The 16,641-nt window shown below is 44.7% G+C and overlaps 1 protein-coding gene across 1 annotated transcript in view; it reads left to right on the top strand.

Annotated features, from left to right (window-relative positions):
* The window catches only part of odad2 (outer dynein arm docking complex subunit 2), a gene marked incomplete at both ends in the record, with an annotated part of 48,191 nt that extends 34,998 nt beyond the window's left edge, over nt 1–13,193 (top strand). The window contains 4 exons of the mRNA XM_080020375.1: nt 2,325–2,439; nt 5,593–5,781; nt 6,121–6,342; nt 13,080–13,193. Of these exons, the coding sequence (XP_079876501.1) occupies nt 2,325–2,439; nt 5,593–5,781; nt 6,121–6,342; nt 13,080–13,193 (640 nt within the window). The remainder of the gene's footprint in view (nt 1–2,324; nt 2,440–5,592; nt 5,782–6,120; nt 6,343–13,079) is intronic.
* Nucleotides 13,194–16,641: the final 3,448 nt, after the last annotated feature.

The following is a 16,641-nucleotide window of genomic DNA, read 5'->3' as shown; positions in this document are numbered from 1 at the left end:
TCCACCGACAGTTCATCAACCCGCCACAAGAGATTATTTAAAGAAACCTACAGTATGAAACTTTAACACAGAGTTAAATTATACAGGTAGCTTTCCCTTTCATCCTCCACTTAATGACAGATTGTAAAAGCTTTGTTTATTGTTCCTGCTGCATTAAATGGAATTGTGGTTTGAATCCCCGGTGTTTAACTGAGGTCTGCGGCCACTAGCACAGCCCGGGCTGGTCAGGTGGACATACTTGAACGCCCTGTCCAAGAACATATTGGCTGGAAGAAAAAATCAAGAGTGAATATTTCAATCTAGAACGGTCTGTGTTCCACTTTTTACTGTACATCCATCACACCTTGCCCTCTCTAATACATGAACCTTGTTTAGTCCACAGCTGAATCCCATTGCCTTTACAAGACTGTTACAGACTGCAAAAAACATTTGCAATTAACAGTGGACACCAATAAATCTCATATCAAATGCACATGTTAATCAGCTTTTCTATGAAAGAATAATAGCATTTGGGCAGATGCGGAAAGGCGGGGGTGCAATAAAAAGTGCAGCAGGGCAGGACAAAATAAAGCCACTAAGTGTTTTACATCTTGGCTGTGCGATCAGCAGGCATCCCCCTCCATGTTCTCTCACAGCATAGGTATATTTAGACCAGGCCTTGTAATCTTTTAACGTTAACACTTAGTGTACGCTACGCCGTAGACAGAAAGTTGTTATTTCCACAGGCGCTTTTTGTATGTCTTGTGGCGTTGACTTATTTCTAGACATGTATGTGTACAGCATTTCGCTAAGCAATTAACATAACTCACATAAAATTACTTCCTGGTCCAAACCGACAGTGCTTGAACTGTTTTTGTTTTTTTTCTGAATCCCAGTGATGGAGTACACTGGTTTGCTAACTAACAGTGCATTGGCTGTCCGTATAGCCATCTAAAAGATGATGCGTTGAGTGCTTTGAGTTAGGCAAACTTTCTGCTGGTAAGCATGACTTTTGCCGGCTGAAGTCATTACTCAAGTGGCCTCTTGTGTAGTTTGCAGTGATTCCCTCGTCACTTTGACGCGGCTTGACCCACACTACCAAACGCCAAGAACACACCGCCGATCACAGCCTTCCACAAAATATTTGGATGTCCATTTTGTTGTCGCTATATTTATATTATATATATCTTTTATACTCTCAGCTGGTAGCTTGCGGTATGTGACGTAATACTTCCTTCGAGGAATCCTGTAGCTGAAACACTTCATTCAATGCCTCCAGGGCTCCGTGGCGCCTCTAATCCATCACTGTCAGCCATATTTTCATTTGCTAACACGTTTTGTACCTGCAGCTCAGGAGGACAGAGCTGTTTTGGCCGATGATGTGATGCTCCGTTTTTGTTTTGGGGTCCAGATTTAGGAGGCCCCATGGACTGGGATCTTGTGTTATGATCCCCCTCCAGACGGATTTATGTGCAAACAGAAGACAGATGGTGCAGGGGACACGTCCCCGACTAGCAATCGCTCCTTGCCAGTCACGGAGATACTGTGATTAGGGAGTGTTTAAGTAATTACAACCGTGTTCAATGTCGGCCTTGTTGGTGGACACACACATGGAGAACACGTTACATGTTATTTATACCAGACAACGGCTGCACTGTGGCGTAATTCTCTGGGTTCCCAGACCCTGACTGCAGCCTTAGCCACGGTCATGTATGCTGCATGAAATACGGCTCACGGTTAAGTAAACTTAACTCAGCCCGCATGACATATAAAGAGACCTGTCTCTGGCTCTGTTTGATTTGGAAAGAGATCCTCCTGTTTTTTGGAGGGGGGGGGGGGGGTCAAAAAACAAGCTACCACTACACAGTATAAGTTTGTCTAGGATTCTATTTATAAATCCATGTACGAGGCGCCACACACAGATGTATACCGATTAACTTCTGCCCCGTGCAGCACAGAGCTTTCCCATTGGCAGGGGCGACAGAGAACAGACAGTGGCGGGGTTTTCATAGCAGGGGAAGACTCGTACAGAACCAAAGGTGGCTTGTGATGGAAAGCCCCTGCTTAAATGGATGGTTCCTTTGATCCTGCTGAGCAGTAGCTGTGCAGGGGCCTTGCCCTGAGCAAGCTGATATGGTCAAGGCTCTGAAACACAGGTGTTATTAAAAAAAAATAATAATAAATAAAAATCCCTCCCGTATGAGTGTTGAATGACTGAGAATATGGTTGATAAAATGTCAAGGGTGTATTTGAGCACAACATGTTTCTCTTCTGTTTGCCTTCTTTCTTCCTCTAGAAAATCTTAACTCTTTCTCTCTCTCTTAACTCTTTCTCCCTCCCCTCAGGATCATTGACCGCCTCGATGGTGTTCGCCTGCTCTGGTCCTTGCTGAAAAACCCCTGTGCAAATGTTCAAGCCAGCGCTGCATGGGCTATTTGTTCCTGCATTGAAAACGCAAAGGTACAGTCGCGCACTGGGATTTTTCAATCATCCACGATTTGAACAGCATTTTTTTACCATTCATTTAGCATCACTGTGTCACTGCCGTGGGAGTGAAAGAGATTAAAAGCACATAGATCCACTAAAAATCGGAGTGGAATTTGCGTAGTTTCGGCCAATAAAAAAAAAAAAAAAAAAACTCCTTTCCACACTGCAGTTTGGGAAGCCTCAGCGGATGCTTACGTGAACCAAGCGCTAATTCATAGCAGAGAGATTCTCAAGCTGGGAAGCCAGCAGGGAGACAGGATAGAGACTTGGTAATATCCTGTGGCATGGCTCCTCAACATGCTACAGGTTGCGAAGGCACTCAATCCAAGCCGCGGGTGTTGCAAAACGCACGGGTTGCTTCTCAATACGGGGAAAAAAAAAAAAAAGTTCTGGAAAACATGGCCACCGCTGTTCTCAGTTGTTGCTGTCGGGCATGTGCAACCAGGAGATTGGTCCGCATCAAAGAACTATCCATACGATTTTGAAATTTACACAAACTTCACGGTTGGGTTTTATTTCCTTTGTTTTCAATAATGACTCCAAACTCTGCTCAGCCGTTCGTCCAAGCTTAGTAATACAGTACCAGCAGTGGTGTCAATCAACTCTTATTTCAGTGAGATGTCATCGGGCCTTTGATCCCCCTGAGTACTTGTATGACTTCCAAATTCAAATGGAACGTTGTTTCTATTAGATTATCGCAGTGATTAAGGTAAACAGCTTGTCAGAGGGACAATCTGGTCAGGTTTAAACAGATATATTAGCCCCAGACAGGTGTGGTGGGTGGGGGGGTTCAGGCCGAGAAGTTATGGCAAAGTGATGCATGATAACCATGTGGAGGGAGAGGAGGACCGCGAGCCCAATACTGAATGCTAACAAAGTTTGACATTGTTTGTCTGGACGTCATTGTGCCAATTTTGAGGGAAATACATGTACATGCTCTTGGGGTGATTTTACTGAGACGGGTGCAATGACATGAGCTAAATGCTGCTTTCTGCCTGTTGAGCCAGGAAACCTGATACAGCTGCCTTGGTGCAGTAGTTATTTAGATAAGAATCCCTCATGTGGTTCCATTTAGCAGTTCCACAGTGGATTTATGAGGGACCCGTGCTATAAGTGCATCTGCTGGATGCTCCATATCGCTGGCCGTCTTCAGACATGGGCAGACACATCCACCGTGCGTGCCCCCACCAGCTCTGGCCGTCCAGCCAGTTCCACAACCTCAACCCATTTATCCTTATGAGTTCTGTAAAGGCCTAGTGGTGACTCACCCAATTAGCTTTGTTCCTCAATCAAGCAACTAGATCCTGCCCACTCCTACCTAATGGAGTGTATCATTAATTTGCCTGGCCGTAGAGGTAACTGGAGACCCGGTTTACGTTTTCCTTTACATCGGAGCCATGAATGCTATGGAAGCCTGATTGCTGGAAAGAAACAAGGTAAGGGGCGGATCTGCCCTGCCAGCGGCTCCTTTCCCTTTGCCTGACATCACGCACTGCAGATTATATGCTTCCCATTTAATTTCATCCTCAGTAGAAAGACAGAGATGATAGTGAGAGAAGCCTTTTCCGTGCACAGCCTCCTAATGCAGTAGTTTTCAGATCTGGGGGCCCATCCAGGCTTTGAAAGAGATCCTGGCTAGTCTGTCGCAGCTGGTGGCTTGAGAGTGCTTCCTCTGTCGCTGGGACTCCCAGCCATCTTAAGTATTCCTCAGGAAGGGCTTCCTGTGTGTATGTGAGAGAGAGAGAGAGAGAGAGAGAGAGAAAGTAAGTGTGTGTGTGTGTGTGTGTGTGTGTGTGTGTGTGTGTGTGTGTGTGTGTGTGTGTGTGTGTGTGCGTGTGCGTGTGTGTGTTGAGGGTCAGCTCCTGGCCCCAGCACCAACGCCCTGCACCGCACACACCAACACACACAAACAGCTCATCTCCTGGCACAACATCACAGGGCACATAGACAGTGGCCGCACCCTGGGCAGATTTCTGCTCCGAACTGTGTCAGCGAGGAATAACACAACAGTGAATCTAGCTTTACCCAAAGTTGCTGTACAGCAAAAACCACACATCTGTCAGCCCTGCATTTTACAAAATCTCAGAAGATGACTGCCACCATTTTTTGAAAAAGATGAAGACCAAATACACAGTGTGCATATTGAGTTCTGTTTTGATGTGCTCCACGGCAGTGTGCTATACATCAACGCTGGACATTTAGATTGATGTTGAAACAGACTCAAATTAAGCATGCTTTGTGATTTGCAGCCGGTCATCCATAATTGTACGGTTTGGGGGGAAATTTCTTGTTCTATTTTCATAGCGTTCAACATTACAGGCTCAGCCACCTTGATGTATTCCTCCCTTTGGCGGCTGGCGATATGGTGAGTTGTGATTTTAATCAGCGGCCTGATGCGCCAAGCCATACTGGAGACAGCGTCTATGCCTGCTCTTCCGCTGTGGTTCCCCCCGCTCCCGCCACCAGCCTCTTGGCTTGGACAGCATCACCCCATAAGTGGCTGGGAGCGCAGTAGTACCCACGAGCACTCTGGTGCCATGAACTCAGACCATGAAGCCTCGAGTCTATGCTGCTTTAGCCCAGGGCACAGGCTCTAAATGCCACTGCTGAGCTCTAATGTCATGTTTTCGTCTCGACTTTGGCGCGTTGGGGTGAGTGAAAGAGAGGCTGACAAAGATGTCAGAAGTGTGAGCCACACTCAGGCAGATCCAAATGACAGTTCTGTTCTAGTCAATTTGCAAGAGGTTGTGCGTGCATTTTAATCACCGGCTCTTTTTTTAGCTTTGTTTTTCTTTGTTTTTTAAACAATGTCCTTTTAATAGATGGATCATGACAGGTACAAGTACCTGATAATACGTATTGGTTGAAACAGTTGGGTCTCACATTAATGACGGCCTTTTTCCATTAAGTGTGTAATGCGGCATTGAGCCACGGGTAAGTGTTTCACCTCTGTTCTAAGACTCTGTTGATTGGGCTTTGATTGTCTCCATGGCTGATGAAAGGACTTTCCTATCCCGTATGAGTGATTGTCATTTGTTTTGCCTGCCAACCTCCTCACATTCTCACCCATTCTTTTCACACATGCAGCGGGAGCAGCGACTAATAAGAAAACCTTTTTGACTTAAGGATGCGGGGGAAATGGTGCGCTCCTTCGTCGGCGGATTGGAACTGATTGTCAATTTGCTGAAGTCAACACACATAGAGGTGTTGGCAAGCGTCTGCGCCGCCATCGCCAAAATCGCCAAAGACAAAGAGAATCTGGCAGTCATCACTGATCATGGGGTTGTCCTGATGCTCGCCAAGCTGACGAACACCGTAAGAACATTTCCTCTGCCGGAGACAAACAACAAACATTTTCCTTTATTGAGACTAAACTGTACCATTTTATGTGGCTGAACATTTTCTAAAGGGGATTTACAACAGTATTCTCATTCTTGCGCAAATCAGGCTTTAGCAATGTATTTTGTGATAACTTGTGGCATTCTGTCATAAACAGAATGCAGGAAGTTATTACAAAATGCATCATTATCACATAATTTGTAACACAGGCAAATGAGCAGGAGATTGATAGATGAGGATCTCTTGTAGAGGGGGTGAAGTTGAGTTTCCGGTTGTACCTGTACAAATAGCACCCTATTTTTACCCCCTGCACAGACAGAAGATAAACTCCGCCGCCACCTGGCCCAGGCCATCGCCCACTGCTGCATGTGGGGCAGCAACGGGGAGGCGTTTGGGGAAGCCAGGGCTGTGGCCCCTCTGGTCCACTACCTTAAGTCTCAAGACAGTGCCGTCCACCGGGCCACAGCGCAGGCCTTGTTCCAGCTGTCTAAGGAACCAAAAAACTGCATCACCATGCATGAGACGGGAGTGGTCAAGGTCAGTTGCCCTCCTCTCGTTGGTCTTAACCAGAAGGTATCAGGAACAATAAAATTTTCTCCTTCGTTTTTTTTTTCTTGTTAATCATTTGTAAAGACCAAATCAGATGAAATTGCATTGGGCAAAATGGATGCAGGCCTCCCCCAACCCTTGTTTAAGCAAAGTGCAACAAAGCGCTTGGCTATGAACTTAATAATCTGCAACTATTTTCAGAGCCTTTGACCAATGGAGCAGAAACAAAGTGGGTTTTTATTCGGCAGCGGAAACATGACTCCGGCTTCTACCCGAAAAGCAAATTCTGTAAAGCAAACAGCCCAATGTGTGCAAAGTGGCATTTTCCCCATAGACCCTAAATGCCATTGCAGTGCAAGTCAAAGGGCTGTAGCTGGGGGTAACTGTTGCTAAGTGTTGTTCCTGGACATCAGGGTGCAATGCAGCAATGATATGTTTCAGGCCAAGGGAGAGGGTCAGAGGCTGTTCAAGACTCAAAGGGAACAATGTTTTGTTGTGGACATGTTAGTCTCTCTTTCTCTGTAGGACTTTATCCATTGATGCGACTGTTTAGTGCAAATCCAAAAGCATCGCTCCAAGAAGGCAAGCAGCATTGATTTGTCAGCACATTTAGCCTGTCAGGCTCTTTCCGCGCTGCGCTCCAGAAATGATTTATGTTTGTCTACGACTCTAACGTAAAGATGTCATGTAATTGATGACTATGTCACAAATGATCTTGTACCCATGATTTAATGCAGCGGAAAAAAAAAAGTTTCAAGCCTATTCCGTAATTCAATTATGTTTGCTAGACAAACTTTTTCACATGAGAAATCTTTATGTGGCCACAGAGTTTAAATTGTTTTGGGTTGTTTTTTTTTACCCCCAAATAACAACTCTGATATAAATTATGAAGTGGTTCTGCCATCGGAGCCAAATATTTTTTTCCCATGTTCATTTAATAGTGTACTTTGCCTGATCTGCTATAACCGTGTATGTGGTTCAACACGAGCCATAATTGGTCACTGGACTGGGTGTTCCGAAAGAGTTATGTCCAATTTGCAAAAGTTGTTAAGTCTGAATGATTTTTGTAGCTTGGGCCATAACAAAAACTGCAAGCTGTCTTCCTGTGCATGTGCATGGGCATGTGCCTGTTTTTAGTGTGTGAACATTTATGTGTTTCTTGTTTTTTTTTTTTAAATAGTTTGTGCCTTTTTTCTCTCCGGCCGCACTGCAGGCCAACCTTTGTAATCTGTCTCTCTTGTTTGCCCATATTAATGTACCAGTTCAGAGTTTCAACACGACTCCCATAATGTATTTTTGGATCTTTAAAGAGCTTAATTGCCAAAGGCCATGTAACAGTGCCAGTATTGCAGCCTTTAATTTGTTCTTAATCTCAGACATGAAAACACAACACAGGCAGCCTCATTGTTCAGTCTGGCCTGAGAGTCTGGCTGACGTTTACCTGCCCGCCCCGCCAGGAAAGATTATGATGCGGAGGCTTGTCAATCTCCTAGGAGGGAAGCGTTTGGCCCTAAAGCGTTGTGTTCTTCCCGCTGATATACTACTTGCTTCTAAAAGAATATAACCTCCAGTTTGGAACGGTCGGACATGGGTTTATCGAGGACAGTGCAAATTGTCTTATTTATGGCCCAGTGTAAAATTCTCAACTACCGCTATTATTATTGTAAGCATGTTTTAAAAAGCCTTATGGTGGCCTTGAGGAGCACTCAAAACAAGTTTACTAGCAAGTATTCAGCAAGTGTGTTTTCCACTGATCTCTTGCAGCAAAGGACACCCCCCATCAGTAAGTAACTTTCCTCCCTAGCATACTTAATAGTGTGTAGCCCACTCCCCAATGAGTCGCAGAGGAAAGTAAGCATTGAAAAGAAAGTATTTTACACTGGAAAACACATCAGTGACGAGGTTTTTGGTCCCTATGAAACTCCCCCAAAAAATAGTTCCAACTACATTACACAGCACATTTTAAGTAATATAGTAAACAATGGGTTTTGTAGTGTTGCTATTAATACTTTTATATAAAAATATACAAACCTTTTAACTTTTTTCTGGAATCATGGTAACAATGAATAAATTCACTTATATGCTTTATATGTTATTTAACACATGGACATAAAATAATGAAAATGGCATTCATGCTTGTTTGGTCCCTTCCATGTCAGTCTTGTGTAGAAGTCTGCTGGACTCAGGGAAATCCTTATTCAGGATAGGCATTTCAGAATTTCTTGCCTTCTCACGAGTGTGTACCAAGGCAGAGGATTGCCTCCCCCCAGAGATGAATTGCGTGTCTGATGTGATCTGACATCTGCGCTTGGTATCTCACGGTTTCATAAGGATGTGCTTTATTTTACAAAAATCAACACCTTGCCTTTGCATTACATTTTTCGAGAACACTGCGGATTGTTTGCACAGACGGCAAATCCTTGAATGCAGCTTTAGCCAGCTTGTTGCATTAAATAGACTCTTTCATAAGAAAGAAACTTTGTGTAGCAAATTGATGAAAATTACCAAATGCCAATGGTAATTATTGGAAATTTTCAACTGAAGGGATTCCAAAGCAGAGCTGTTGCCAACTGTGGCTGTGTACTTCAGGCTCTGGGTAAATGAGAAAAACGCTTGTGCACTGTTGTTGCCGTGAGCACGTTTCTGCCATAGCAAATGTTTTTTTTTCTTGTTTCCACTGTCTGATAAATGGCACATGCTTAGAAAGTAAAAGTGGACTGTGGAGGGGGGGGGGTTATACATGGAAGGAATTGAACAACAGGCAGCGTCTAAATGAAAACCCAGCACTTTGCCCTTGGTGTAGCAGAAGTTCAGCTCGCGGATGTGGTTATGTCACAGGGTGTTGCTACCGGCCTTACGATACCTCTCCCTTCACCCCTGGCAGAACGGAGCAGCAATGTCAAGTACCCTCTCACTGGTTGAACAGGGTTTAAGGCTGACCCTGAGGGCCTGACAATCCAACCTTCCATCTAAAGCCATTGATGGCACAGCATAATGCAACCCCCACCCCCCCAACACACACACACACACACACACACACACACACACACACACACACACACTTCATCTTTCCCCGTGTGAAACAGAGAGAGGCCAGCTTTTGAGCTTGCTGGAGACGTTGAGGAATGTTATTCATCGTGAATTCCCTCAGTAACTTCCCCTGTGCCCTGGCTAAACACTGCTGTCTGTTTGTGCTGTTTACCTGGACTCGGGAGCCTGAAACATGGAAAGGATTGCGTGCGTGCGTGCGTGCGTGCGTGCGTGCGTGCGTGCGTGCGCGTGTGTGTGTGTGTGTAGGGGAGTGTAACAGTGGTGCCATAATGGCTGTCAGACCACAGCCGCGCAGGATTTTAAATCCTGAACTACTGCAGCAAGACATGTATGTATGTTGGGGGTTAATACTCCTGTCGGTGCCCCTGAGCAAGGCACTGGCAAAAGAGCCGGAGTTGTTCCCCGGACACTGTACTGCCCACTGCTCCTCGGGTGTGTGGGATGGGCCAAATGCGGAGGACACATTTTGTTTCAATGTATGCGGTCGCTGAGAAATGACAAATGAGGAAAACATGCATTTTACACCGTCGCGCCTCCGTGCGCCCCCCAAACACCTTCTAAAACCCAGCCTGAGAGGGAGCCCAATCCCCAAACTCCCTTCTTGGAGGTCAGGACTCACTGGAGCTCTCTGAAGTGCAGAAAACACCTCTCACGACTTACGATTCATTTCTCCAACGTGGGCGCAAGTGTTCATGTTACCGCGGTCGGGGAATATCTCAACAAGCGCAGTATTATATTCTTTGAGGTCCCAGCTGTGAGGGAAAGAGCAAGCAGTAAAAAAAAAAAAAAAAAAAAAAAAACAGCACAGAGAGACACGCTTATCTTAGCCTAGCTGCGCGCTTCAAGAGACCTTATTTGGCGACGTTTGAATAACATGCTATGAGGCTGGCAAAAGCGCCGCCTCTGGCACTTCTCAGGCATCCTCTCCTTTCACAAAAGAGACTTGTTTGAGGGAGCTGCATGTTTTCGGGAGCCTGTGGATGTAAGTTTGCTTTCGGAGGCATTTGGGATGCTATTTAAAAATCGTATTAAAACCAGGGGCAAATGCTTTGCGTACACTCCCCGACCCTAATGCCAAGGAAGAGCTGAGACGCGCCGGCCCACAGTGGAGCCTCTTTCACAATATGATATGATTATAATCAAGGGGAACGGTCTTATTTTCTCAACTTTCGACGGGTTTACTGTACTTTTGGCTCCAGCAAGCCCATATTCGTGCTTCAACGCCGGGCGAAGATGGTCCGCCGTCTTTCATCTGTTTTCTTTTCACTATTTATCTTTGAGCAGAAAATTCCGGGAATGTCTCCTCTCCGCTTCCGTGGCTCAGCGCTAACCACACAAATGTGCGGAGCAGCCTTTTAAGTTTGCGTGTAACACGGACAGGGGTTCAGGGTTCAGCCGAGGCATGGCCTCCGACACTATGAACGACGACGGGAACATGACGTGAGAACATGCTCCATCCGCTCGGGTACCGGAGGCAAGGCGTGGCTTTTATTTATTTTTTGTTTCAGGAGAGAAAATGTGAGATGACGAGGGGATGGCAGATGTCTCCACTTGGCTTATTAGACAACAAGAATTCTCATCCGGAATTACATTGTCTGTTTGTTAGCATGACAGAGACAAAGGAATCTCATCACTTCCTGTCTGGCCGGACATCTGTGTCAGCTGTGAAAAAGGGATGATGTTTGGGGCAAAAGGAGAGTGGTTTGGAAGGGTGGCGATCGGGGAGAAGTTTGAAATAATTACGCTCTAGTTAAGCTAACCTAAATCTAACCGAATGGAGGTGGTTAGGTTTTACTCCTAAATCCATTTCCTTTGTCAGTTCCTTTAACACAGCTGGTGTCAGTCTGCAGCGTCGCTTTCATTGGGTCGCCGGGGCAGTGCCGTCCAAAAGCCGCTCAAACACGACCTCAAATCCTGCTGAAACACACTTAAGTCTTATTCATTGCTCTTTTTTTTTTTTGTTCCGCGGAGACCCTCCATTCATTCTTCTTTTGAAACAAGTCCTTGCTGTATGAGGATTAGGAAGTAGCACAAATTGATGAACAATTAATGTATTTTCTAGGCTACATTATATTTAGAACTAGTGAGTTTAAGTGCTTAGTTTAGGGATTTAAAGTTGCCTTTGGTGCATTATTGATGTAAACACAAAAGTACCCAAAATAATTGCGAGTGTGGCTTGGGAAAGCTCAACAGCTCTCTATTGTGATTTTACAAAGAGGAACACATTGAACAAATTTAGTCTCATCCACTGCGGCGCAGTGTTTGTGCCTGCATTTACTTTTAGTTTGATTCAGCCCTACAGCTGCCCACAAACCTAATGTAGTCATTTTCCTCAAGATAAAAACACCCAAACACACACACACACACAAGCACACACAAACACACACACACACACACACACACACACACACACACACACACACACACACACACACACACACACACACACACACACACACACACACACACACACACACACACACACACACACAAACCAACTGCATATGCCGTGGCTGCTGTCTCTTCCCTCACTACTCTTTATAGATTGCTTATTTCTATTGAACATAATGAAAACATTTTTAAAACATTTAATTTTTTTTATATATATATATAACATACAAAAAGCACTTCCAAAGCTTGCGATTGCCAGAGCAAGGGGGTAAAAGAAAACCTATGTTTTGCAACAAGATCAAACGGCTCCATTATACAAAGCAGTAATAGTCGGATATAATCTGACCTTTGGCGTGGTGGAGTGGCGGAGGAGTGGTGCGGTTCGTGCTCGGCTCCCCTCGACTTTCATCTGAACAAACTTACAGAAGCATGTGCGCTCACAGCTGTAACCCCTTTGCCGAGGCATGGTTTGGGAGGTTAAAATGGGACACACACAGCGCACACATACACACCACGCACACGTGGTTGGAGAACGGGGGGAGGCCTGCCGCTGCAGTTTTGGGACGGTAAAGCCGCGGGGTGCCGTCGCAGTCTTTCATGAACGATGAAAAAAATAATACTGGATATACTGCCGACATCTCCTTTAGCACTTTCACCCTGTACTCAAACTGGATTAGGTGCTTTATTTTGTTGTTGTGTTTTAATCATTAGAAGTAGTACTCTGGCTTGTGATGCGTCTTAAATGTAACAACATTTTTATTCCTGTTTGGTTTATTCGACTAAGTACATTTACCTACACAAAGAATATGTCGTGATGAGGTTTGGTGCATTTTTGTTTAGACAATTAGCAAAGAGAAGCTTAACAGTCAAAAGGGAAAAACTAATGTACAAAAGTACAAACAAAGAAACAAAATGTGCTTCTTTGCATAGGATAAATGAAGTTTAATGGCAATAGCTTGGGCTAAGTGGCAGTATGGGTGCTAGTATGGCTGTGGGTAGAAAAATTAATATGGAGGTATATTCTACACAGGATGAATAAGTACAATAATATGGTCATGGATAATAACAGATATAAGTAGAGTGGGTATAAATTATAACTAAATTATTACAGTGTCCACAACTTTACCACAGTACTATTGCAGTATATTGCCAAGTTAACGCACCAGTTGTGTGTGTGTTATTAATTAACTTGTAGAAAGTGCTTCCAATTGTATAGAAATGGCAGGAATGGAAGGACTTCACGTGTGACCCTGACGACTCTTATTTTGCTCTTGTCCTCGCAGCCTTTATTGGTAATGATCGGCTCCACCGACGAGATCCTTCAGGAGGCCGCGGCCGGCTGCATGGCCAACATCCGACAGCTGTTCCTGGCCTACGACAAGGCTCGGTATGGTTAACGCTTATCACCAGCACTCATCACAACAGCACCCCAGACCCGCCGACTACCCACCCGTTTAGCCCCAAAACCCCCGTCCGGTTCCAACCAAATCAAATATTGTGATGAGTAATCTGAGCCGAAGAAATGTGAATTAAAAAAATATTGTGATGAGTGATGAGTGTGTATTTATCTTTGTCCCGCTTCCGTTATAGCTGGAGGCTTTTTATCTCCAACTCTGCTTTCACGTCAATTATCTCATCAGCAGTTTATACAAACACATTTTTTAAACCCTGTTCTTCTCTGCTGTCTGTCTCCGTTTGGAAATTTGGATGATAAAAATAAATGCTTCATTCTTGTGTTTGCTCTTGTGCCAAATACCATTGCGCTCTACTGAGAGTTGGATTGGTTCAGGGCATGTGCTCTGTGGTCACATTTTCTTATGTAATTTGCACATCCAAACAAGAATTGATTTGTTTTGGGTTACGTTGACTTCTCTACAACATCTACCTCATATACAACGGGCAGTAAATACATGAATTATGCGAAAAATCAGCTCATAGACAGATCCTCCAGTGAGTCACCACAGTTGGATTTTCTACAGAAGATGTCTACACAAATTGAGGTGTTCCAAAAAATGTCTAATAAAACTCACAAATCCGCATGAACACAAGAGGGAGAGATATTTTGGGGGGGAAAAGGAATATTACACAATGTACTTTTTGAGAGGCACATATTACACATAAAACCATAATGATTTGGGTGTTTTTCTTCATAAGTTACAACTTATTTAGTTTAGTTACGGTGGCATTGTTGGTATAGGCAGAAATAATAAAAAAATAAACTTTGTCTTTATACACTCATTATTTTGGTCAGTAAAGGGAGAAACATAGCTTTTTGTTGCCAATTGGGACCGTGTCTCTACCAAATCATCGCAATAGGACTTCTTCCAGGAGCCATGAACAAAATATTCAAAGACTTCCAGGAACATCCAGTTCTACTTTATTTATTTCTCAAAACATAAGCTTCTAGGGGTTTTGTATTGTCCTTTTTTATATCAAAAATGGTAAGCCTGGTCATCTTCGGAGGATGCTGGGGAGGTGGGTGATATGTTGGGGAGCAGGGAAGGGATGGGGATTGTACATTTTATTTTGTATTGATGATTCTGTGAGTTGTAAAATGCACAATTCCAACAAATAGTAGTAAAATAAATACATATAGCTGCAGTCAGCAATACACATGGTCCAGTTGAGTCATGTTAAGGAACGCATTGCAGATTTTCCGAGGTTCCGTAAAACACATCGTATTTCACTTACGTCACTGGATGTCCCTCTCGTGTCGTTTAGTTTAAATGTCCCTCAAGAACAGTGTTTGAACAATTGCGATCGTTCCTGAATCATGACAGACACAAAAGAAAAGGACGGTTCCTCCAAAGGTTCTGAGAACTTTCTGCGGTGCGAAAACGCCTTCTGTGACCGATTATACTTTTCAGGGTTTTGTGAAACGCAGCACAAGTAATAGTTTTCCGAGTTTCCAATAAACGCAGCGTCGGCACAGGTTGTCTGTCTATGCAGGTTGTCTGTGAACGCTTTGCAGTCCACAAGGCGCAAGTGGCTAGATGTGAATGACTTCCGAGAGACGAAGCTTGGACCTGTATAACTTCGGTTGATGATGTCACAAATGCCCCACTCCTGGAACTCATTGAATCGCGCCAACGTTCTCCTACCTCTGGTACAATAACAACAGTTTTTCACAAATTTCTGCTCCAAATGTTCAATATTGACAGGTCTGAAACGTCCTGGTCCTAACGAGACCTCAATCATGTCTCTGCACACTGTGGTTGAAAAACGCCAAGGAGATTAAAAATAAAATTCCCAGCAATAACAACTGGCACTACAGGCTGGGCCCCTAAATATTGCTGCGGGCAGCAATGCACAGGGTCCCGGTTAGTCATGTTAGTTACGAATTACAGTTTTACGAGTTCCCGTGAAACGCAGCATCACTTCCTACTGACACCAATTACAAATTTTCGAGTTCCCACGGAACACGGTCATCAGTTCGTGAGTTAGTCTTTACCCGGAGCCGCTCTTGGCTGAAGCAGCCAATACACGCCAATGGAGGGTAGAGCGTAGCGCACCGCCATTGTGCCAGCCCCACCTCCAGAGCCACAATCTGCACATATATAACAAGTTTGATGATGACGTCAGCGTCCTGTTCCACCATCCCCGCCCCCCTCCCCGCTCCCCCAAGCCTGGTGCCTTCGCTCGGCTACCTGTGGTACATCGGCACCGTGCCTTCGAGAAAAATGTGACTAACTCCTGCTCGAAATATAGACTGATGTGAATACTTTGACTAGAATTTATTTGGATTAATTTTATAACTAACTACAATTCAAGATGAAATATAACCAAATGATACAGTTCATTGTGACATATAACCAAATGAATTGTCTGTAATGCAATGCAATCTTATGTTATAATGGCAAGAAATATGGCTTTGACGATGAAGTATAATTTTTATTGTAGACTACCATTTATTTTGAATTACGATGAAAGGGCGAATATAAATTGATGTAATCGCCTTCACAGACGTGTGTTTTCCCACATTATTCTCTTCCCTGTCGCCACTCTTAAATGCCTCCTCCTTTTTCAAACGAAGCCGTCTGCGTTTGGCTGTAAACCAGGGCTTGTCTTTGTGATAGCTCACCGTGGTGCTGTGATACGAGTTGCGGATGGTGGTGTAGCGGTGATCCATAGTGTTCTCTCTGCCTGGACAGTTGATAAACGACTCGTATTGCGGGAGTTCTATATTTACTTGTGTGCCGCGTTGCGCAATGATGAGGCAGTGACGGAAAGACTAAGTCCATTTCTCAATACCAAGTACGCGAAGTCCGGACTTGCGGACTCGGTAGTTCAGACTTGGCAAGGTCGACTCGGGAGTACAGACTCCCGGGGACCAATACCATTAACACCGCTTGGTGCGAAATGCATTCTGGGATATTTGGCTCTCCCAAGTCCACACAAGTCACCACCAATGCATCCTCGATAAAATTGGCGGAGCAAGTCCACATCCGGGTATTTGGACTGGACTTGGCTTGATGCGTACTTTGAATTGGAACAGTACTTGGGCTGCGACTGATGACATTTCACAAGTCCACAAGAACACAAGTACAGACAAGAACGCAGATTGAGAAAGGGCCTAAGTGACAATTGTCTGTGACCAATCGTATTCTGCAGGGTGTTCGGGTGACCGTTTGGTGCCGTGTCGGGCAATGATGACATAGTGACGCAACGAAGCGCCAACGACTGTGACTGTGGTGTGGGGATGGTGTGGTTTGAGCAGCCACACCTGACCTGGATCTAGATAATTGGGGACCCGGGTTCACAGCACATACCTGTTGCTCGTTGTTTAGTCTAACGAGCAAGAGGTAAAGCCCCCATTCCCACACTCACTCAGGAGAGGAGCCCTTG

This window comes from Zeus faber, assembly GCF_960531495.2.
Source record: "Zeus faber genome assembly, chromosome: 19".
Classification (NCBI taxonomy): domain Eukaryota; kingdom Metazoa; phylum Chordata; class Actinopteri; order Zeiformes; family Zeidae; genus Zeus; species Zeus faber.
Note: the sequence above shows the minus strand (reverse complement) of the source record. Positions and strands in the feature narration are given on the sequence as shown.